The 24,264-nt window shown below is 38.3% G+C and overlaps 1 protein-coding gene across 1 annotated transcript in view; it reads right to left on the bottom strand.

Annotated features, from left to right (window-relative positions):
* phlpp2 (PH domain and leucine rich repeat protein phosphatase 2) overlaps positions 1-24,264 on the bottom strand; it is a 46,185-nt gene that overhangs the window by 6,381 nt on the left and 15,540 nt on the right. Inside the window, exons 4-18 of the mRNA XM_030127071.1 lie at positions 18,547-18,737; positions 13,945-14,070; positions 11,725-11,879; positions 9,744-9,890; positions 8,842-9,072; positions 5,658-5,860; positions 5,438-5,498; positions 4,914-5,009; positions 4,101-4,256; positions 2,955-3,155; positions 2,169-2,331; positions 1,943-2,073; positions 1,689-1,799; positions 706-900; positions 380-611 (exon numbers count right to left, since the gene is read on the bottom strand). Coding sequence (XP_029982931.1) covers positions 380-611; positions 706-900; positions 1,689-1,799; positions 1,943-2,073; positions 2,169-2,331; positions 2,955-3,155; positions 4,101-4,256; positions 4,914-5,009; positions 5,438-5,498; positions 5,658-5,860; positions 8,842-9,072; positions 9,744-9,890; positions 11,725-11,879; positions 13,945-14,070; positions 18,547-18,737 — 2,399 coding nt within the window. The remainder of the gene's footprint in view (positions 1-379; positions 612-705; positions 901-1,688; positions 1,800-1,942; positions 2,074-2,168; positions 2,332-2,954; positions 3,156-4,100; positions 4,257-4,913; positions 5,010-5,437; positions 5,499-5,657; positions 5,861-8,841; positions 9,073-9,743; positions 9,891-11,724; positions 11,880-13,944; positions 14,071-18,546; positions 18,738-24,264) is intronic.

Below are 24,264 nucleotides of genomic sequence, written 5' to 3'. Positions count from 1 at the left end.
GTAGGGTACAAATGCCAAGTTAAAGTTCAAAATGGTGATTGGCAGCAATAACCAAATGTAATGAAATCAGCCTAAATCTGCTGTTGTTGTTCTTCAGGTTCATGCTCATTACACAAAGCAAAAAATGTGCAAACACAAATTTAGTTTTATGTAATAGTTTCCCAAATTCTTTTTTTCCACACATTTAAAGCAAAGTTTTTTCAAATCTCCACACTGTCTCGCTGTTTGAGTGACCTTAAATTCTGTTTGCAAGAGGCCAGAAAATGGTAGTTTTACACCATATTTGTATTACTGTGGACATTAGTGTTTCCAAATATTAGATTAAAAGTTGAACTAAGTGTAAAAATGGAACACAGTAAATATATACATTGTACTTTACCTCTGTAATAATGGCTTTACTGAGTTTAACTCTGTCCATCTCCTCAGTGCAGTTCTCCAAACTGTAAACCTTAGAGAGTGGAACAGGTCGACCGTCACGGCACAACACTGCCTGGCAGGTCCCTACGTTGGCCACAGTGAGACTGAAGAGGCCTCCTGGATCTGAAGGCTCGTGGTGGATGTAACATAGCAATGCAGAGGCACCCAGTTTCTGTCCAGCCATGCCCAGTTTTCTGTCCCATACAAAAACAAACAACAAAGCTACAGTGTAACCCATAAAACTGCAATGAGAATCTGTTTGTCATTTGACCCACAAAGAGCTGTTACCTGTGAGACGTAAGGAAAGTGTTGCACATATACACAGTGTCAACGCTGGAGTGCTGCAGTTCCTCGCACAGCACATCTCCCATGGTGCACTGCAGCAGTCTTGGAACTTCCTCGTTGCGGTCTCCATCAAAGATACCATAGCATGCTTCCACACCATCTCCAAATTGGTCTACAGCCAGCACAGACACACACAACCTATTCCCAACAAAAGGCACACAAACAGACAGCTCAGCAACCACCATACAAAGGTAAACCTCATACATGCCAGTAAAAAGCAAAGGGTGTCAGCTGATAAAAGGCACAGCTGTGTGGGCCCTTGCAGTGGCTATAAATGTACCTTACATTGTTACATCCATTAGATCCAACAGAATTATTAGGCTCTACACTGTCAGAGCAGCCCTTACAAAGATCTACTGAGTGCTAGGCGCCTGCCAGTGATTTAGATATTGACTCAGTGGCAGAAACCTGCTCTATCCTTGTAATGTTGCTTCCCAGCAGAAGAATACTGGGCAACAGAGTGATTACATGTAAAGGATAACAGCCCATGACAGGAGCCCCGTGTCGACTCAGAGTGACTAGGGATCACATTTTTAGCAAAAAATGAATACTGTCTTTCTAAATACTACCTCCATATGTTTGTTTTGGACTTATTCAGCCTCGAGCAAGACATTTTTGTTCGAGGTTGTACTTTTGCATCTCAGCACCTTTTACGCATTGCATATATATTGCTAATTGTAAATTGATGTAATTTGCCACTGATCCAATATTTTTATTTATTTATTTATTTGTATTCAAAGAGTTTACCCTATTTTCATCCTGAACATACAGTTAAGTACCTCCTATATGTGGCACAAATTTCAATACTATTATTATATTCTCAACTATGTCTGCAAAACTGATATTGTTTCTCTACAATTATGCATGTGACTAATCTTGAATCAGCAAAAAACTAATAACAACGCAAGATACACAGTGTTCCTCACTTGTTTCTTTGGCCACTCATTTCAGAATATCCATGATTCCATGGAGTGGAGACGGTCTGTGAGTCTCCTGTTGTGGTGGATTTCTGGTCTAGCTTCAGGGTAGTGATGTGACTAAAAAGGACAAATTCAGAAATAATGACCAAGATGATGATGACATGGCAACTTCATTAATGTAGTACATATAAGAAAAACAGTATAGGTTTTTCATATCAAGGAACACAATTGCTCCATTATGTATTCACTGTGTGAGTCACCTGAACAGGTTGAGGGTTTTGTGCTCCAGCATCAGGCTGCTGTTGCCTGTCAGGTCCAGTTCTTGCAGAGTGGCAGGTAGTGAGTCAGGCAGCTGGATTTCAGTCAGCTCATTACAGCTCAGGTCTACGAGCTACAGATAAACAAATCACATATGAGCTGGGATGCACCTCTGTGATCAGATACACTTGTCAGAGGTAACACAAATAAATCCAGAATTATTCTAACCTTGATCTCAGGCAGGTTGAGTATCTCTGGGAAGACAGTGATATTGTTGGAGTGAGCTATGAGCGTGTGCAGTTTCTTACAGCTGGACACAGTGGAGGGGATCGTCTTCAGCTTGTTGCCACTTAGATTAAGCTCCTCCATCAGTTCCAGTTTACTCAGTTTGCTAAACACACAACCATGGCAGTAAAAATGCAGTGATTTAAAGATACACAATACTAAGATTATCATTAATTCATAGGAAGTACACATAACCTTGCAAATAACAGAAAACTTGCATTATTCACTGTACATATATAGCGTCTTATAGCAATATCATGCAACAGCTATGTCAAAGTTTCAGACCTTGTTGACTTGTGTACTTAAATTACATCAAATGTTTCCAGAAAAAACTTTGGTGACCTGTCCATATTTTCATATCCACTTTATTGATGTATAAGTCAACATTTAACATTACCTGTGGATATTTCATGTAGATGACATGAATATATGTCAGTTAACGTAAACTTTGACATGTTACCTCATCTGTACCATGATTTCGACCAAGATTTCATTGACAATGGGGCGTCTATCTTTTATTGTTTTAGACCTTGAGACCTCAACAAAAATTAAATAGTGTGTGTTTAAGCTGTCACTTAAACAGTGACATCTATAGCTATGTAGTGATTCTCAAAATAAATCCATAAAGTAAAACAATCCTGTAAAAAAAAAAAAAAAAAAAAATACAAAAAGCACAGCTGGTAAGACTGTCAGAAGTACTGACAATAGAATCCAAACACTTTCATTCACCTGGCTGGGAAGGACAGCAGCTGGTTGTAGGCGATGTGAAGGACCCGCAGGTTTTGATGTCCTACCAGCACAGCACCACAATTCTCATTCAGGTTGTTCCCCGTCAGGTAAAGCTCCTGGAGAGTGCTCAAGCTCTCTTCTGATTGGCTGCTTGGAGGGATACTTTCCAGGGCATTGGCGGACATGTTTAAGTATTTCAGACTGTCAGGGAGCACAAAAAACAAAGTGTGTTAAAGCTGGGATTACTGTGACAATGTAGACACACCATATAAATAATACAACACAGACAGAGGAAAATACAGATTGTGGTTGATGGATGTTTGGCCTTTAACATTTTCTGTTGTGCTTCTTTTTGTCACCTCTAAACACAGGCTGTAAATGTATCCTTAAAAGAGCAGCATTGACTTACTGTTGAAGGTGCTCAGAGAAAATGGATAGTAATCTGAGTTGCTGAGGTTCTTAAACAATTTGTGTTAAGTCATTGTCTATGTGTGACACACACAATAATGAAATCTGTCCTTTTGACCCAGAAGGGAGCGGCCTTGTCACGTTGTTGTTTCAAAACAGTCAGATGTTTTTTTTTAAAGTGCCGTGATTTCTGAACCTTACAAATATTACGAGACAGTTGATGTTTTACTCTATAAATTTGCTATTTTAGGCAGCTGAGTGAAGTAAGAATAAGGTTTAGTCATAATCCCACTTTTTGGCTACACGCCTTTTCCGTCAATCTGGAGTGTAACTGCTTTCTCTGCATGGCTCTTAGACAGCATATCAGGAATCCCATCATGCAAAAAGCAGTCACTGCCATTACCATTCAGCATTAGAGACGGTAAAGTACATTAGAGAGCTTGAACTGCTAATGGGTGTTAAGTGATTTACCACACAGGAAATAGTAGGGCAAATGAAGCTCCAGTTACGGTCTGGATCTGTCCATTGATCTAGGCCACAATGCTGTCATACGCAGATCTCCAAAACAATGAGCTGTGATACAGTAACTGTTAACTGCAACTAAACAGTAAAGAGGTTAAAGTTTGAAAGAAGAACTACAGGTTTGAGCCCTTAAGGATTGTTATAATATGAAGGACTTAAACAAATAGACATGAAGGAAAAGGATGAAGAAGGAGCAGAAAAAAGGATGAGACTCACTTTAAGGCTTTGTAAAAGAGACTCTCTGGGAGCTCGGTTAGCTTGTTGTGTTGGAGGTCTAGAGCTTCCAGAGGGACGTGGTCAAGTAGGTCAGGCACTCTCTGCAAACGATTGTTCCCCGCCAGCAGCTTTCTCAAACTTAAGCTGTTGAGCAGCCTGTTGAAGGCCAGCAGAGACATTTAAGAGCCAGATCAGTACAAGAAAAAAAAAAAGGAACACACCAGCAAAAAGGCAAAGAACCAGAGAACACGTCTCCATGTGGAGATTGGAGTACTTATAAAACCGGTGGCGTGGGCACTGTCAGACACGGCAAACCATGCTAATTAATCTATCATTGATCTGTTCCGCTCGGTTTTTAAACAGACCTGCACGGGGATGTTTTATTCTTCCCTAAAGCCAACACAAAACTCATAAGTGGGTACAGTGGACAGAGGAATATTATCTCATTTGGAAACGCTTTCTGCTGTCTCATTTAAATGCAAATGCCTGTGCTGATGCCTGGCAGTGAATGATGGTAACACTGAGCCAAGCTCTATACAATGACAATGCTTTACAGCAGACACTGTCCTCCACAAAGACACACATACCAGCTGTTTGTGCTAATTTCTGTCATTCCACCGGCCAAATATTTAAATAAACATTATGAAAAGCAGTCTGGCATTAGAAAGAGCAATTTAAAGGCCTAATCCTGTACAATTAGAAACCTGACCTTCTCATTTTGGCCATGATAGCAGGCTGCTTATTAGATTAGGTTGAATAAATTCACATTATGCAACACACAGGATGAAGCTTGAGCATAAAAAGGTCAGTAACCTGGATGGAAGCTCAGATAAGAGGTTGTGTGTGACATCCAACATCTCAATTTTTCTGCAGTCACAAACCCAGTCAGGAAGGTATTCCAAAAGGTTCCTGTCTCAACACACACAAATACACAAAAACACATACAAACTGAGCAGAACTGGAATTTGTCTTCTAAGAGCACATATAGTAATACTTCCTTTACCTTTTTCATAATAGCAAAATAGAATTTACTGCAGATATAAAATACAGTGAAGGGATACATAACAGGTTACCAGTCAAAAGTGTTGATTATAAATCATGTGGAACTGTTCTAAAACTTCACATAATGCAAGAAAAAGAGAAGAATGAAGTGCAGGTGAGCACTGTTTTGACAAAAGAGGATGTCAAATGTGACATGTCAACTTAATGTTATTGTTCAAATGCAGTTCCACATTTAACTGGGGCCAGATGAATGAAAAACAAGTTAAAGCTACTACTTATAGACCTCACAGTCTCTACTTTAGGGATTATGTTCCTTATTCCCAGTCAGAACTCACTGCGATAGGTCCATGTGTGTCAGCAAGTTAGGGACTGGGTAGATGTTGACTGTTGTAAGGCCTGTGGGAAAATAAAAGAAACAATCAGCAGCCAAACATCTTCCAGTTAAAGTTCATGCAGCCTAATTTGTAAAATGAATGTGACAGAAAGGTCCTGTGCATATAGACATGAGGCCAGTGAGGTAATAATAGCAGATAGTTGATGCTCTGTTTGACTCACCATTGCTGCTGGCATTAAGCATGCGCAGTGTGAAACCGCTGAGTGTGAGTGTCCCCAGCTGGTTGCGTTGGCAGCACAGAGTCTCCAGGTTGCAGACGGTGCTCAGATCTAGTGAGTCCAAGCAATTGTCCCGCAAGTCCAGCTGCGTCACCTGGTTCACTGCCTCTAAGTTTTCACTTTTCACCCAGCGCAGACCATTCAACCTGCATTAAACAGTAGAACTACAGTAACTATCACTGCAAAGCAAGAGAGACAGCACCAGATGAAGAGCCTGAGGTTAAATATTAATACAACATCTAAAAATCTAAATGTAGAGAGTGCACTCTACAAGCTAGAGTACTTTCAAATTATTTTAGGATGTTTAAGATAGTGGTGACAGATTTTAACATGTATTTCTTAGAGGCAATAAAAACTAACTAGATGTGAAGCTTTTTATTTAAAGTGACTAATAATTATATTGTAATAGTACTTTTGAGTCATAATATGGTATTATATCGTTATATTAAACCTCTTATGTCCAGAAGGGTTATTTTTCAGGAAACTGGGAAAAACAACATATATTCTAAGTAAATGAATGGAGTTAAGAGATGTAGTCACAAACTGTTTTCAACACTTTTCATGGGTTAAATATTTCTAAAACCATCAGACCAACATGAAGACTGAACAATAAAATTGTTTTATGGCAAAAAAAAAAAGACCAAAAATGGACTTATGAGGTTTCTACCTGGCAGCAATGACACGAGTAATAGATTTTATAATGTATTCATTTGTCATGCCAAAAAATGTCACTCTGTTACTACACCCCCAGCTGAATTTGTGTGAGGTCTGTAAAATTCAGTATCAGAATAAGCAGTACTCAGTGCTCTGAAAGGCTGGAGGTATGTTTGTTAAAGGGGCTAAAACCACGCCCAAATGTGGGAAAGGTGCATCTCCTCTCAAGTGCCAAATACCACTACGACCAGAAAAATAGATGCTCTGTCTAGCAGCTTTTTTGGACTTCTACAGCCAGACATGTTTGAGCAAGCAGAGCCGTGATCAAAGAACTCTGATCAGTCTGGTTCCTCTCAGTCTGTAACACAATGCTCATTATTCCTCCAGTTTCTGTAAATTAGCAGAAAGTGTTACTGATTAGCGAAAGCCGAGTCAAACGCAAATAAATACCGCAGACCAAAACTAATTTTCTCGCTGTACCAGTTGTATTTTTCTGCATAGGAATAAATCCAACTAGCCCTCAACCTTTTCTCTTCACCATTAAAAATAGGTTATGTTTAGGACTACTGTGGGTGTAGTAACTCAACATTAATGAACAGAACCACTGAAGGGTATGTATGGATTCAGTGCATCATTAAGCACTTCAAATGACTAATTCTATAATTAAGCAGAACATAGTTTTTCATATGTTTTCAGCAATTATTTTATGACATGTATAAAAGGTTTGCTGCAGATGTACTTTGCCGTTATAGATATAGTCTTCCACAACTTAACTCTCAAGGTGAAGTTATTGGCTGGATGTTGATGGAGCACTGGACCCTTGTTTGATTGTGAAGCCGGAAGAAAAATCAATGAGAGGTGCTTTCCTACCACTGATTACCCACCACAGAGTTCTCCTTCAGCAAGGTACTTAACTCCCTACTGTTCTTGTAAAGCTGCTCAGAAGACACGTGTATTTGATAGGAGACAATTCCAAGTGTGAGTGAACTGTACAAATGAAATCATGTATTTGTTTATACCTTCTCTTTACAAACATTTAATGGGCAAAAGAGGTTGTGACACTTTGGATGTGAAACAGAAATGGAAAAAAAAACCTAGGAATTGCTGTCTTAGAGATAGAATGGGTAAATATCTGGAGTTCAGCAGTCAACCACTTCTTCAAGAATATGGAGGGAACATTGCTGGAAGAATATAACTCCTAAAATTACAGCTAAATATGTGTCCAGAGTTCAACCTTGTTGGAGAGAACGTGGAGATGTCAATGTAAATCATGTACATGTCTTTTGGTAATGTTCTAAACTTCATTTTAGGATAAGTAAAGTAAGTAAGTAAAGTAAAGTAAATTTTATTTATAGAGCACTTTTCACAGACAGAGTCACAAAGTGCTTTATCAATTCAAATCAGAATCAAATTAAGTTTACAGAGACCCAACAGAATCCTTCAGGAGCAAACACTTGTGATTGGTGACAGTGGCGAGGAAAAACTTCCCTTTAACGGGCAGAAACCTCGAGCAGACCCAGACTCCTGAAGGATGGCTGTCTGCCTTGACCAGTTGGGGTTAAAGAGAGAGAGAGAGAGTAAAGGAGGAGAAAAGAGAGAGCGATAGAGATATAGAGAGACTGGGGGGGGGGGATGACACATGGAGTACGTTATGATGAATACATAGAGTGTAATCAGTCTGTGGTGGTCCTGGGTCAGGTGGGAGACTAAAAAGCCTTTTTGAACAGGAGGGTTCAAAAAGGCTAATGTATATTCAACAATTGTTAAGATATTGAGTTATGCAATCCCAAAAACATGTTTGGTGATGTATTTCGGATATATTATTGGTAATAATGTAATTAAAAATGATAGATATTTGTTTAAAATACTATTAGCATCCTGTAAAAAGGCTATTACCAAAAAATGGTGCAGATTAGAACCACCTACAATTAACAACTGGCTACAAATAGTGAACGGAATATTTGAGATGGAGATTCTGACCCATAGATTGAGGACTCAAGAAGGGCAGTGTTATGATAAATGGGAGAAATGGACAATTTTCATTTCAACGTCACATTACTAAAACCAGTTGTTGGTCACAAAGGGTTTTTTGTGGTCAGTGTACCCCAATTGTCCCTTATGTTTGCACTGAACAAAATCCAAAACAACAATAAAAATATAGTAAAAAAACAAAAGAAATCATGTATTTCTACAAACCTGGCATCTCAGAATTTATGTTATACAAGAGGTGATAGCTAAGAGGAATGGAGACATTACCTAGACTTAGATTAAGTTTGAAATATTTGAGAGAATGTTCTTTGTGTTGAAGGGATTTGAACCTCCTGTCCTCGTATTTCATCAAAACTGACAGAGGCTGACTTTGCTACATGTCACACACTGAACACACTGGTGTATAAAGACAATACAGAGACAGAGGAGGACAATATAAAGGAAATGCAGACACTGAGATCAAGGTGCTGTTTGTTCTTCTTACCGGAGGTCAATGTTTTTCAGGTGGCTCATTGCGGCCAGAGTGCTCAACTCCAGACTCTCCACTCTGTTCCCAGCCATGGCCAGTTTGTCTACTGCGCTGAGTCTCTCCAACACAGCAGGGATGTGAGAGAAATTGTTGAAGGAGAGCCCCAGGCTGTTGAGCTGGCAAAGGCCGCCCAGCTCCTCAGGCAGGGAGCTGAGATGGTTTCCATCCAAAGACAGCGTCTGCAGGCTAAAAGATAGAGAGGATGCATGTTTTTTCTTTCTTTTCTTTCAAAGTAGGTGGCATCCATGTTTTGTTAGAATTATTCATGGTTTTCCCTGCACTATCCAGGACAGAAACAGACATGATATAGAGTCACATCCTGATCTTTATCTGGTACCATGACAAAATATTTTAACTTAACACATTCTAGTAAAGTCATAAAAGTCTTTCAACAACAGCCCACATTATGAATACACATATCTGACAAATTATTGACTAATAAATACAGAAACACTGAAAATAAAACTACAAAATGTAAAAATAAATATTAAAATAAGACCTAAAAAACAACTATTAACAAGAAAAAAAAAAAATTTTTTTACTTCAGAATGAATACAAATGATATCCATCCCAGAAAAGTGATAATTCTAACTCTAGATAATTCACTTTTAATGTGCAATGTGGTTGATATTTTCAAAGCCACCTTACACGTGATATCCAAAATAATCATCCTCTCTGAGGAATCTGTATAATTATACCGAATCATCTCCTGTTGAAAAACATATGTTCAAAGTGTGATGTATCTGCCTCTCACTGTCTTTATACCAAGAGTTTTAAGTGAAACACTTATTTATGAATATGTTATTGTGTAAACGTGTGTGCGTGTGTGTGTGTGTGTGTGTGTGTGTGTGTGTCACCTTTGAAGGTTGCCTATCTGTGCAGGGACAGTGTGGAGACTATTACAGGAGAGGTTGAGCTCAGTCAGGGAGAGGATTTCACACACACACTCAGGAAATACACCAAGACGGTTGTGAGACAAGTTCAAACTCTTCAGCTGAGAAAACCTGAAGACAGAGAAAACAGTAGAGTGGAAATGAACACTTATATGAGATCAATGAAGTAAAATCTATAAGGCAACAACAACAAATATTGTCTCAGTTTGTTTAACATGTTTTTTCTGGACTTTGCACAGTTCATTTGCAAAATTAACCTTGTAACAGGCATGAGTTGCAACTGTATGTGAACATCCACATATTGAAGGTGTGTCTACCTGACTGTGATCCAGATCATAGAAACAGCGCCAGACAAAAGGTGCACAGAAAGACAGCAGAGCGCTTATGTTTCTTTACCCAAACAGAAATCAAAGGCAGACATTTCAACTAGAGATGGATTGAGTTTTTATTTCTGCTGCTTTCATTTGAGTAACAGCAGATGAAGAGTAAAAGCACTTTGAAATGTACAACAGATAATACTGGAAAATTGCGGTGACTGTGAGGATCTGCTGATACTGACTGTGCCCCAGCTTCAGAGTGGAATGAAAATGTCTGCGCACGATTCAGTAGCACAACAAGCACCAGATTATTAGCTGACCTGGTCCTGCAGTCCCCATTCTTAGTGCTCCATTTGTCTGCAGTGCTATTTGCTGTGAGAATGCAGTGCACAATGCATGTGAATAATAAGACAGATAGTTGGCAAAATACAGCTCAATTTAATTCCCCACAAGAGTCTGTCTATTTTTTATGCTGTTTTATGCTTCAGACATAAACAGTGGCAGGAAAGAAAGGATGCTATTAGCTATTGCATTGACTATATGTCCATTGGTGCCTTATTTTTCTAACAAAGATGAGAAGATAATAGAGCAGAGGCTATATATATAATTTCATATAATTCTGGATCATTCTTATTATAATATCTGAGTACAAATATCTGGAACAACAAGAGCAACAATATCCAAAAACACTTAAAAACACAAATTGCGAAATGACTCCATTGAGGAACAACTACTGTGAGTTTTGATGTTCTCTACATTGATTTTACTTTTGTTTGACTTAGGTGGTGCCCAGAATGGTTTAGCCTCGGAAAGAAAAAAACAGCATTACTTCCAATGTGTTTGTGTACATCAGTCATCACTTGCATCCAGGAGAATTAAGTGCTTATTGCTCTGCTACACAGTTACATCTTCCACAGTAAACTTCCTCTTACTCCTCTATCATTAATCATAATAGTCAGACTTCACACAACACTGCTCTATCTTTGCATACAAATTATAAATACACAACCAGGAAGGGCAACGCAAAAACTGAAAGTAAAGACTGAAAGTGGCAAACATTACCAAGCATACAACACATTGTGGTAACGTAGTAGATATTGGCCTAAACCAGCTGAATAAACACACTTTCTATTGCATGAAACCATTAACTGATGACTACATAAGCTGTGTGATATATGCAATATATCACAAATAATGTTCATTGCAATAATCATGTCATAGTGAAATACTGAGCCAAATGATTAGCTGGGAATAATAATCGAATGCAGGTGTGAGCAGTGGTGTGCAGTTTAACTGTGCTCAATTAACAGCTCAAGGGGGTACATTAACACTAAAAGTGCATCAGTAAAAATGCCAAGGCAAAAATACATGTCTAGAGAGACTATTGTTTGATTATCAAACACTGGATAAGTCTCACAGTCTCAGTTTGAGCAGCGAAGCACAAAAACAGCTACAGAACAGCACCAAAAAAGGGATTTACTTCTGTACAGAAATGTTTCAACAAAACAGATGCTTTCTGAAACAAGGACATGACCTCATTCCCTAGATGAAGGATTGTCTCTTCTGCTCTGTTGTATCTATTAGCAGATGATTGTATAAAATTCTTCAGCTTACAGGCTTGCCTTTACCTGGGAAGGTTGAGCAGGCCCCCGGGCCCCTGAAGGCTCATGAAGTTATGTCGCAGGTTGAGATGGGTGATATCCTGGCTATAAAACAGGTATTCAGGCACGGCTTCCAGGCTGTAGCAGGATAAGTCCACCAGACTGACCGTCTGAGACACCACCTTCACACACAAACACAGGAACACACACTTGTACACACATTTGTACACACAGCAAATGAATATATTTGCTGAGGAGGTTGTGACTGAATCTTCATGTGTTATTGTATATCATGTTGTCACACATGCACAAATTCAGCAACTTCAAACCTCTATCTCCTCAAACTGTGGTTGTATGTATATTACACAGTATATACTATATGTAAAATGCAGCCAAGCAGATGACCGTATGCAGGCAGGATACCTAGTTATGTTCATCTAGTCCAGTCTGAGGACAGACTCCTTCATTAACTACAGGGCTGTACACTGTGCAGCAAACCAGAAAATGGGACGGCTGCTTAGCAGAGCATGACATTATGCCACTGGTTTTAGAGATGACAAAGACAAAACTGCTCATTTCTCAAAAAACAGCTCATCTGACAGCCATTTTAAACATGCAGCTCCTTTTATAAATGGAGCAATTAAGTGATGTGAGAGTGGGCTGATTGACAAAGACTGACAGTGTATACTTGAGCACTGGTGAACGGAGGGTTTTTCTGTTTGTTGTAGATTATTTGCATAGTGATCACTGCAAGTAAACACTGTCACTGTGGAGCAATGTGAGGTGATGTGATAAAAAAAGAAGATAAGGAGAATAAATGCCGGTTGGATAGAGGATCTGCTGATACCGACAGATGTGATAGAAGTGAATAAAACTTGATAGCGACGATGAATGGCGGTAATGATTTAGTATTTCTGACGTTCAATCGGATGTAATTAGATGATTTTCTACAGAAAAATGAACAGTGAGGACAGTAGTTTTACTTGTCTGTATGCACAGCTGCCATATCATAATTATGAATGTTCTAGACCGCATACTGATGTGTTTGCATGTACACAAAGTCACAGTTAAACCTCCCAGTAACAGCCTATAAATCTGCACTACAGCTAATAAACATTTCATTATTGTGATTCACTAAAATGCAAATTCTCCTTGTTTACAATTGTGTGTCAAATGACTAATCAGTTCTAAAATATATGTCACATAATAAAAGATGTAGTTATCCTCCTGAACCATGTCACACATCCTGACTTTTTATAAATACAGATTCTCACATGCTGCTGTATCACTATCATACAGTATGTACCATCATTCCAGTGTTCAGTCAGATCCTGTCTGCTCATTTTGCAGCACAAATGCACTTGCTGACTTGCTCTTTTTTTCTCTGTCTCTGTCCTGCTCTCACACACTTACAATTCCAAGATGAAATGTACCATAAACACTGGCCTAAATCCACCAAAAAAAATCATCAACCATCATCTCTGAGTCTCCACAGTATTCACTGATCTAAGTCACTGCCTAAATAAAGTCTACTCTAAGTAGACTGCTCAAGAGACAACTCTAACCCAGTAATCCATACCACCGTGGTAGAGAGAGATCCTGGACTTAGCATGAATCTGCAACTAATTGGATTTTCTTTTTTTTCTGATGGCTTTCTCCTTCCATGGCTAATTGTATGCTGGCTCAGCCCCAGTGGTGGCTCACAGAGGCTGCTCAGCTACAGGAAGGAGCTGCAGCACAATAGTCTTTAATTAGAATATTAGAGACAAAGCAACTAAGCAGAACAGAAACAATGGCATTTTTGTAGAACAGCTGCAAAGTCCTGGCAGGAATCTCTGAAAGACAGGAAGAGTGTACCCCAAATACAAACATGATGGGTCATTTTGCAACCTCTCACCCACAGCAACTTAAGTAATGAGCCTCCTGATGCTAGCTGGTGTAGAAAAACTCAGTACAGGTGTCCCCTGACAGAAGCAAAGATGATAAACTATGTGGTTCCAGGTATACTCTTAAATCAAAGCCAGACACTTCTGAGAGTCTGTCTCTGTAGAGCCAATCAGAAGCACTTAATTGGGCAGTTTGTGATTGGGCAACACACAGGCAGACGACTCACAAGACAACTAGTCTCTACATCTATATTTGATTTTCTTCTTTTTTTTTTTTACCACAGAGGGACCAACTAGAAATACATAAAATGCTCCAGAGAGACACAAACACACTGACATACACTCGTTGTATTTTACTTACTTTTGATGCCTGCCGATGCCATCGTTGATAGTCTGCAAGTGTGTCAAAGTTGACAAAGTATGTCTGAGCCTGTGAGCCAGCTGAGCTGAACATCAGACAGTGTTGCCTCCTCTTCACCTCCTCCACCTCAATGTAAAGACAACACACATGGAAAACAAAGTTCACCATCCCTGTGTAGTCATACATTATCTTTAATTAGTTTGTTAGTTTAGATTTATTTTGTGCATATAAAATCACCAGATATCAACATGGTCAAACAAAATTTTTCAGCACTTGAAAAGGAGTAGGAAGAAGCATAACTTATAGACTCCCACCACCTTTTTACAAACTAATAATTCAATTAATTCCACTTCCTTTGCTTTGTTAACACACTTTTTATATATATATATTTTTACAATAACACAAAGCATCCATACAAACCATTCACATACACTTTTTAGTCACCTCACACACAATCAAATTTACATAATAATTTGCAAACTATAATATTTATATGCGCTTTAATTATTTACAACAAATACAATCAATTAATTTTTTTAATAAATGTGATAATATCTCCTTATCACATTGTCTGTATTAATTAATTACAAATAGGTAACACCCGATAATATTATATTTTTATGCATTCTTCTATATTATAAGTCGATATTCACTTATTCAGATAATGTTTTATATTCTGTTATAATACTATATTTATAAATCCTTTTAAATGCACAAACTGAAGAAGACATTTCAAAGTTTTGGTCCAAATTATTCCACAGATGTACCCTTCTAACAGAGATACACTGGCTTTTTATGTTTGTTCTACACTTCATTTTCTTAAAAATTTCAGTTCCCCTTAAATTACAGTGACTTTGCCTCAGCTCAAACATCTCCTGTAGACTGTAGGGGAGCATATGGTCATGGGCTCTATACATTATGATGACAGTATTCAGGTCAACAAGATCGTGTAGTTTTAGGGCATTCAATTTTATAAATAGGGAATTTGTTGGAGTCAAGTACTGTGCTTGATTGACAATTTGAATTGCCTTTTTTTGAAGTAAGAATATGGAATTAATATTTGCTTTATAATTATTACCCAACATCACCACACAATAGTTGAGATATGGAAGAACAACAGAATTATACAATATATGTCTTAATATAAATAAAACTAAATTTATGGTATTTGGAAACCAAACTGAAAGTAATATTAAATAAAAATGTCTAAAATTAAAATTGGAAGGGTTTGGGAGACCAAATTCAATTGTGATTGATCATAAACTTAACTGGAAAAAACCTGTTGAATATGTTAAAGGGAAAATCTTAAAATCAATAGCAATCCTGTACACAGCAAAAGACATGCTGAATCACAAAGGTTTACGTCTAATTTACTGCTCACTGATACTTCCTTATTTAACTTGCTGTGTTGAATTATGGGGATCTACTTTTACAACCACAACTGATAAAATTGTTTTGCAACAAAAACCATACATATCATAAATAATGTGGGATTTTATGATCATACAAATCCATTATTTTTAAATTCTCATGTTTTGAAGTTTAGAGTTTATTGCAGAATAATGCAAATCACGTTTAAAGCAAAAAACAAAACACTACCAGATTGTGTGCAAAAGTTTTTATAGTGTCTGAAAGTAAATATGAGTTGAGAGATGGATGCAAATTTATGTTACAAAAAGCTAAAAAAGAAGTCAAAAGAAGATGTATTTCTTTTAAAGGGGTTCAACTGTGGAATAGTGCTAATTTAAAACTTAATCAATGTACTTCCTTTGTCATGTTCAAAAAAGTATTATACGCATCTATATTTGAGAGTCATGGCTATAATTGGAAAAACAAAAAGAAGTTTATATACATATATACATATATATATATATATATATATATATATATATATATATATATATATATATATATATACAGTACAGGCCAAAAGTTTGGACACACCTTCTCATTCTTTGCATTTTCTTTATTTTCATGACTATTTTCATTGTAGATTCTCACTGAAGGCATCAAAACTATGAATGAACACGTGGAATTATGTACTTAACAAAAAAGCGTGAAATAACTGAAAACATCTCTTATATTCTAGTTTCTTCAAAGTAGCCACCCTTAGCTCTGATGACTGTTTTGCACACTCTTGGCATTCTCTTGATGAGCTTCAAGAGGTAGTCACCTGAAATGGTTTCCTAACAGTCTTGAAGAAGTTCCCAGAGATGCTTAGCACTTGTTGGCCCTTTTTCCTTCACTCTGCGGTCCAGCTCACCCCAAACCATCTCGATTGGGTTCAGGTCCGGTGACTGTGGAGGCCAGGTCATCTGGCGCAGCACTCCATCACTCTCCTTCTTGGTCAAATATCCCTCACACAGCCTGGAGGTGTGTTTGGGGTCATTGTCCTGTTGAAACATCAATGATGGTCCAACTAAACGCAAACCGGATGGAATGGCATGTCACTTCAGGATGCTGTGGTAGCCATGCTGATTCAGGTTGCCTTCAATCTTGAATAAATCCCCAACAGCCTCACCAGCAAAGCACCCCCACACCATCACACCTCCCCCTCCATGCTTCACGGTGGGAACCAGGCATGTAGCATCCATCCGTTCACCTTTTCTGCGTCACACAAAGACACGGCGGTTGGATCCAAAGATCTCAAATTTGGACTCATCAGACCAAAGCACAGATTTCCACTGGTCTAATGTCCATTCCTTGGGTTTCTTGGCCCAAATAAATCTCTTCTGTTTGTTGCCTCTCCTGAGCAGTGGTTTCCTAGCAGCTATTTGACCATGAAGGCCTGATTCACGCAGTCTCCTCTTAAACAGTTGTTGTAGAGATGTGTCTGCTGCTAGAGCTCTGTGTGGTATTCATCTGGTCTCTAATCTGAGTTGCTGTTAATTTGCGATTTCTGAGGCTGGTGACTCAGATGAACTTATCTTCAGCATCAGAGGTGACTCTTGGTCTTCCTTTCCTGGGGCGGTCCTCATGTGAGCCAGTTTCGTTGGAGCGCTTGATGGTTTTTGCGACTGCACTTGGGGACACATTCAAAGTTTTTGAAATTTTCTAGACTGACTGACCTTCATTTCTTAAAGTAATGATGGCCACTCGTTTGTCTTTACTTAGCTGATTGGTTCTCGCCATAATATGTATTCTAACAGTTGTCCAATAGGGCTGTCAGCTGTGCATCAACCTGACTTCTGCACAACACAACTGATGGTCCCAACCCCATCAATAAGGCAAGAAATTCCACTAAGTAACCCTGACAAGGCACAGCTATGAAGTGAAAACCATTTCAGGTGACTACCTCTTGATGCTCATCAAGAGAATGCCAAGAGTGTGCAAAACAGTCATCAGAGCTAAGGGTGGCTACTTTGAAGAAACTAGAATATATGTTTTCAGTTATTTCACACTTTTTTGTTAAGTACATAATTCCACATGTGTTCATTCATAGTTTTGATGCCTTCAGTGAGAATCTACAATGTAAATAGTCATGAAAATAAAGAAAATGCGAAGAATGAGAAGGTGTGTCCAAACTTTTGGCCTGTACTGTATATATATATATATATATATATATATATATATATATATATATATATATATATATATATATATATATATATATATATATATATACACACACACACACACACATATATATATATATTTTTTTTTTTGTTTGTTTGTTTGTTTGTTTTCTTTCCACTTGACACCATGTATTGTGTACCTTAAACTGTAAAGTAGGAGGACATTAATAAGCTTTGCTTCGGCCTGAGCCTTTTTCAGTCAAATTGCATTATTTCTCTTTTCTTCTGCTGTTTTGAAATGCATTTATGACTGAAATAAACTATGACTGTGACTGTAAGTAAAAGGATTCATCATCCATTTTCAATCGTCATACACAGGTATACACTGTATATCAATAATTTGTGATGATGTGATGTAGTTAACATTATTTTTCATATATTTTTATGATACAATATGTGCATTACTGAAATTTCTACACCTCAAAGAACACATGGCTACAGTTTTTTACTGCTTTGACCTTTAAGGATAGATGGAAAAAAGTCAGGTTTCTATTTCTGGAAAATAAAATATTGTCCCTTTCTTAAAAGCAGGCAGTTGTCAGGAAACAAAATGGAAGAAGCAACTTTTTCGCAAGACTATATTTATTTATCTTTTTTTTTTTTTTATCTTAACGCGACAGGAAGTATGTGGGTGTGGATGACCTGCAACAAGGATCTTTTCTGTTGTTTGCCTTTTTCATCAAGATTCACCACAGTCTACAGATGTGAACTTCAGATGATCTCAATACTCAATCAAAGAGTTTAAAGATTTTCATTCCAACAGCAAAATTTATTTTCTTACTTAAAACCAGCTGCTGCCGAGTCCTGAGCTATAGAGACAACCTGTATGTACTCTTTGGCATATTAATGTACAAAATAAGGAAACACTGTGTCTGATAACAGTCTGTTTGTGAAGTATTACATCATGTTTTCAACTGATAGCGATGGACTCTATTGTCTGCAGCTGTCCAACCCAGCTGTGTTGTTGCACTGTATCTGCCCTCATCTGGGACTGTGGAAAGGGAAGGATTCAGCTCTGAACTCTCACCTTTCCCCCGACCAGGGGCAGGATGTGCATCTTTCCAGTAAGGCTGTCTTTAACAGAGGCCACGATTAGACAGGTGCCACAAAGAATGACCTGCCGCTCTGCCCATTTATGCAGCTGTGTCTTGCCCTTTCTGACGCTGAATACGCCTTTGAGCAGAGTCCGCTCCTGCTGGTCTGCATTCACTGGACGCTCTGGAGGAAACAGCACACACACTGAGGTTAGTGTAGATCCACAGACATTGATCTAATACACAAAACCCCTGCCCCTCCCCGTGTGATAAGCAAATTCTGATAATTAATAGCAAATGTTCTATATCCAGGATGGAAGCTTCCAGAAAATGAAGTAATATACATAACCAGGTCAGCATGATTTCACCTATAGATTAGTCAGCTTCTTCACATAACAGTTCCAGGAACTTTTCTTACATCAGCACTTGGGATGGACACTGCCCTATTATCTCATTTACTGTACATCTGGATAGATAACCAGCTCAGGTTCAAACTCAAATGAGAACAAGAGGAGTCTTCACTGAACTCTATCCATTACACTAAAGCTGTACTCTGTAACATGACCAATTTAAGACATTTTCTTATTAGAGGCTTTAGGATCAGCTTTAACATTGACAACATGATTTAGTGATTTGGATTTTAAGGATACAGGTTTAGTACTGGGGCACTGAGTGACAAAACATCTTCCAGAAAACACATCATGTCACAAAACACAACATTTCAGTTTGCAAAAATGGTGAGACAATATTTATTGTTTGCGATTGGACAGAACCCAATTTCAGAGTTCAGAGTGTATTCAATGGATAGACACAGGAAAAGACATTGAATGGTCACAAATGACTAGAGTTCAGTTTGGTCACAAACAATAAATGTTGTCCCACCTTCTCTGCAATCTCAAATTGTGTTCATTGTCTTTTCTGATCCTGAGTTACGACTCACTTTTAGGTCTGCGCACACAACAAAGCTATAGTCCCACAATGGACTGTTTCAGCAATGGATTATACCCACATCTGAGCAATCACCATGCCACTTAACATATCAGAGTAGGTGGACAGGTAAAGTGTCAAAGTGTCCTGTGAATGATAAATGGCTATATGCCCATACTATTTCTACTTCCTTTTCCTTCCCTCTGTCTCCTGCTGTCAAATTGATAAATGAGTCAGGGTTTTTTGTCATGTTAAACTTCACTCCTTTCAATTAAATGAAGCCAGCGGACACATCAGGCATCTTAGCTGGATGGTACTGAAGGACACATCAGATGGCAGAGCTGCTGTGTCTGCCAGGCTTCAGGTATACTCAGGTTAATAGCAGGTCAAATAAGCACAGAGGAGACACAGTCTCAGCCTCTTGTCCTCTGTTGTTAAATTTTTCTCAAACCAACTTATGCTTCCTCCCACTCAGAGGCTCTCATTGCAATCTGCTCTCTCTCTCTCTCTCTCTCTCTCTCTCTGACTTGCACTTTCTTTCCACCTCTCTCTCTCTCTCTCTCTCTCTCTCTCTCTCTCTCTCTCTCTCTCTCTCTCTCTCTCTCTCTCTCTCTCTCTCTGACTTGCACTTTCTTTCCACCTTCACTTTCGCTCTGCAAGGGCATCCAAATGAAATGAAAAGACGCTTGTGTTTTTCTTTGCCAGGGAAACTGGTAATGAACAAGCCAAGTGCTTCTGACAACAAATTGGCTTGCTGGCAGATCAATAGTGGTCCCTGATCCTTGGGTGTTCCCTAAGTTGGATAGAAAAATACAGACACAAACACTTGGGGCCATTGAGAGACAGTATGAAACACTGAAACAGAAAACAAAACACACAACCTTAATACCTCATGGCTAGTAAGTCAGTAGTGACATATTCATTACAGCAAATCTATATTGTTGTCTCTTGTCATTTTATAGGTATTGTCACATGAGTCACATGATCAGTGATAAGATAAGTCCAAAAGGTAAGCAAGTGCATGATTAATGTGTTCTGTATTTACACACTAACGTGCAAAATTGCATGGAAAAGCATGAGTTTACACTATACACGATACTGTGCTGCTTTCATTGTGTCTATCCAAAATTATTCTAGCCCGTCCAGCTCACAGATCAAGTCAAACATAAACATGCTATAAAAACAGGCTACCCCCAATATCTGATGCCTGTACATTGTAAATAAGTTGAATACACCTATTCCAATACGCTAAAAATATCTGTAATAGACCACACAGAGAACTCTGTAAGGGTATGGAGATAGATTTAAAAGGCTCTGAGAAAGAGAATCCTATTGACTACATATGTTAAAAGCCTTGGAAAATGTCCCAGATGAAAGCAGGAACTAAACTCCTCTCACTTTCTAATGTTCATCTGTAGCCCTTTCTTGTATGTATTGTGAAGCCATGATGGTTTTACATTTTTCTTTTGTGTTTTTTTTACTATGCGTCTGGATGCATATTTTTTCTTAGTGATTTGAAAACAAGATCTGTCATAAGACTTTACCTTTTGCTCCTTCATCAGTCTTGTGAGGACTTGCCTATCCCTCACACTGACCATAGGAGTCAAGGGACCTGCTTATACTTACACTGACACTAAGGCTATGTTCAGACTGCAGGTAAATGTGGCCCAAATCCAATTTTTTTGCCCATATGTGACCTGTATCTGATCTTCAGTTTGAACAGCACAAATCCAATTTTTTCAAATCCGACCCAGGCCAGTTTCATATGTGGTCCTAAATCTGATACATATCTGATATTTTGCAATACAACTTCAGTCTGAATGGCCAGGTCGCATTTATCTGACCTTTATGTAATTGAAATGTGACAAACATCACAGTTCTGTGCCCCAGGAGAAGCGGAGGAAAAAATATAATTCAGATATGTGTTGTTACCCTTTCCAATCATGTTAACCTGGCCTCTTTATTGCTTATATTGTATGGACAACGCCTGTAACCATCTATGTACTTGAGTCTTAAGTTCAATTAGAAAAAATAAATAATTAAAAGGGAAAAACATATTTACTTCTGTAAACACAGCACATGCCTGCATGGTCACGCATTACGTCAGGATCTGTTTGGCACATGCGGGTCACTTCAGGGTCGCTGACAGAAGTTGCATTTAATGTGTAATATGAATGAGCACACATAAAAAATTGTATTTCACCAAAAAATCCAAACTGTGCATTCAGACCTGCTGTCTGAACAAGCCTATGACACAACAGCCAATACATATATATATTTTTTAATTGCACTCTAGATTTCCTCAGCTGTCTTCAACTTCTTCTAGAACTAGTAAGATTTCCAAACTGAAGAGCACCAGAGTGACACGTACTAATACACTCTCTTTCAGCCCTCTATGTAAACTGTTCTTTCATTTTGCTATACCTCAGTACACTTTTGATAACAACCAAATATCAAAAACTATCAAGAAAAAATTCCAATTCCAAAAAAGCCACTTATTACTTTTATAAATACTAAATTTTCTACATACAAATTACAAATACTCCACCTCTTCTCTTATTCCTTGATCAGATAGTTCAAGATTTAAGTCACACTTTTATATTATACTGTATTTTACAGAGGTAAGGTACAAGATACTGGACACGTTCCCACCCCGCATCCCCAACTTCAGTGAAGCCAAATGCTGTGGATTTGTGTCTTCTTCCCTTTCACTCAAGTGATCTGGTGTCAGTTTGCTGGTGTTTCATTTTCTTAAGACAAGCGTAGCGTACAAATGTCATATAGTGTTTACACTTCAATTGATGAATTACAATCAATTCCACAACTTAAGCAATTTTTACCACCTGATTACCACAACACCTCAATCCAAACAGTTCCAGAGACTATGCATAAAAGCAGCATCTTAGCATGTATAGGTATCTTCATATAAGTATACTGCTTGTGAGCTTCCATAACAATACAACCACCAGTCTGAAAATCATTGGCCTAATTGCGCAATATGAAGTTCCAGCCATAAAGCGCTAACATCTCCTAAACAAACACACATGCTCTCCCTCAAGGTCTGCAGGGCTGTTAGTTGCTACGGAAACAGGTTGTTCACAAACCCAAAGTCCAAGCCGAGCTACTAAACCTCCATACAGGCAGCTCTTTGAAAAGCCGTCCATTTCAATCCATCTCAGTGATGATGGGTAAATAATGTTGACTAATTCATGAGACTCCTGAGGTGTTTACTGACTTGTAGATGTTGTATAATGACGACTTTTTTGGGCAGGATGTTATTTCTTCGAGCTTTCAGAGTCTGAAAAGACCAGCATGTCTTTACCAAACTAATCATCAACCTGTCTCTCAGATTGTCCTTGGAGAGGCTGCCAAACCACAAGGACAGCGTGACAAGTGACACATCAGAGACTCGACTGTGCAACATCTTATCTGTCGTCTGTTCATTTTAAGTGTGGCCGTCGCTCACCAGCTGAAACAAACCTAAGTGCACTAACATCTCACTTCATATGCAGATGAGCAAAAAGACCAGGAGTTGGGCAGATTCTTCTACCTTATCTCCAAAAAGAAGAGAAGGACTGTGACAGGGAAGCACATGAAAAAAGGAACAGGAGGGAAGAGGTGACGGAGAGAAAACAGGAAAGATGAACTAAGGAGTTAGAATTAGGTGGAGCAGCTGCAAACGGATTAGTAAAACTGAGGTTCTTTTGCCAAAACAGCTTGCAAAAGAATAACATTTGATCGGAGCTTGTCAACATATTCTTTGTTCTAACTACAAACAGTTACATGATACTAAGGCCTTACACATCCATGGTGCACTGACACAGATGTTTTCACTCATTTGACCTGTTTAAACCTCGGGTATAACCATGTTAGACCGGTATATGTCTGTACTTCAGGTCTAACCTAAATGTACAGGCCAACAAAGTTATATTTTACTGGTTCATGGAGTTTAGTGACCTTATATAGTGTATAGCTTTACCTGATTTGAACTTGAACAATCTTATGAGCTATGATAAGTGAAAAAAAACTTGTGTCTACTTTGGGAAGACTTTAGCAGCATTAAATACACATCATATTATTACCATCTACATTATAATGCATGAGTGGTAATTAACTGAATGACAGTAGACAAGAGCTCAGGGAAATGCACCTTCTCTTAAAGGAGTGATATTTTGCTTTTTTTTTTTTTTTAAATGAAATTATGCATTTTAAAACATTTCCCTGTGGTCTACATAAGCTGTAAATACTATGCTTGGGTCTGAATTCTTCATTAATTCAACTCCACAGGTCAATCTTCAACCCTATTTCTGAGTAATGACACCCGAAAGGTCATTTTGAGCGCTGGCCCTTTAAATGCACATGACCCCACCCCCTCCAGGTTGTTGACTGTGCTGCTCTTTCCCATTCAGCCACTTATGCTCGTTAATACAACCAACAACTGAACATTTTAGGTAATCGGCTTGAAGTTTGGACATATTTTCAGTATGGACAAAAACCGCTACTGCTGACAAACAATTATGGCGTAATCAGATAAATGTTCATCAGAAGTCTCGACCTTATATGTGCAAATGACGTGACGTAACTAGTTACAGATGTAAAAAATTAAGAAGGAATCAAAACAGGTTGTAGAAATCTACTCAATTTTTGCCAAAATTAATATACAGATAGCTTTGCAACACCTGGAGGGTTCAAATTCAAACTTTTTGAACTATTAGGGTCCAAATACACAAATAAATGTACCGAAGACTAATAAATGTGGGTTTAACAAAATATGACCCTTTTTT

Source organism: Sphaeramia orbicularis, chromosome 3 (assembly GCF_902148855.1).
Source record: "Sphaeramia orbicularis chromosome 3, fSphaOr1.1, whole genome shotgun sequence".
NCBI classification, from domain to species: Eukaryota; Metazoa; Chordata; class Actinopteri; order Kurtiformes; family Apogonidae; genus Sphaeramia; species Sphaeramia orbicularis.
Note: the sequence above shows the minus strand (reverse complement) of the source record. Positions and strands in the feature narration are given on the sequence as shown.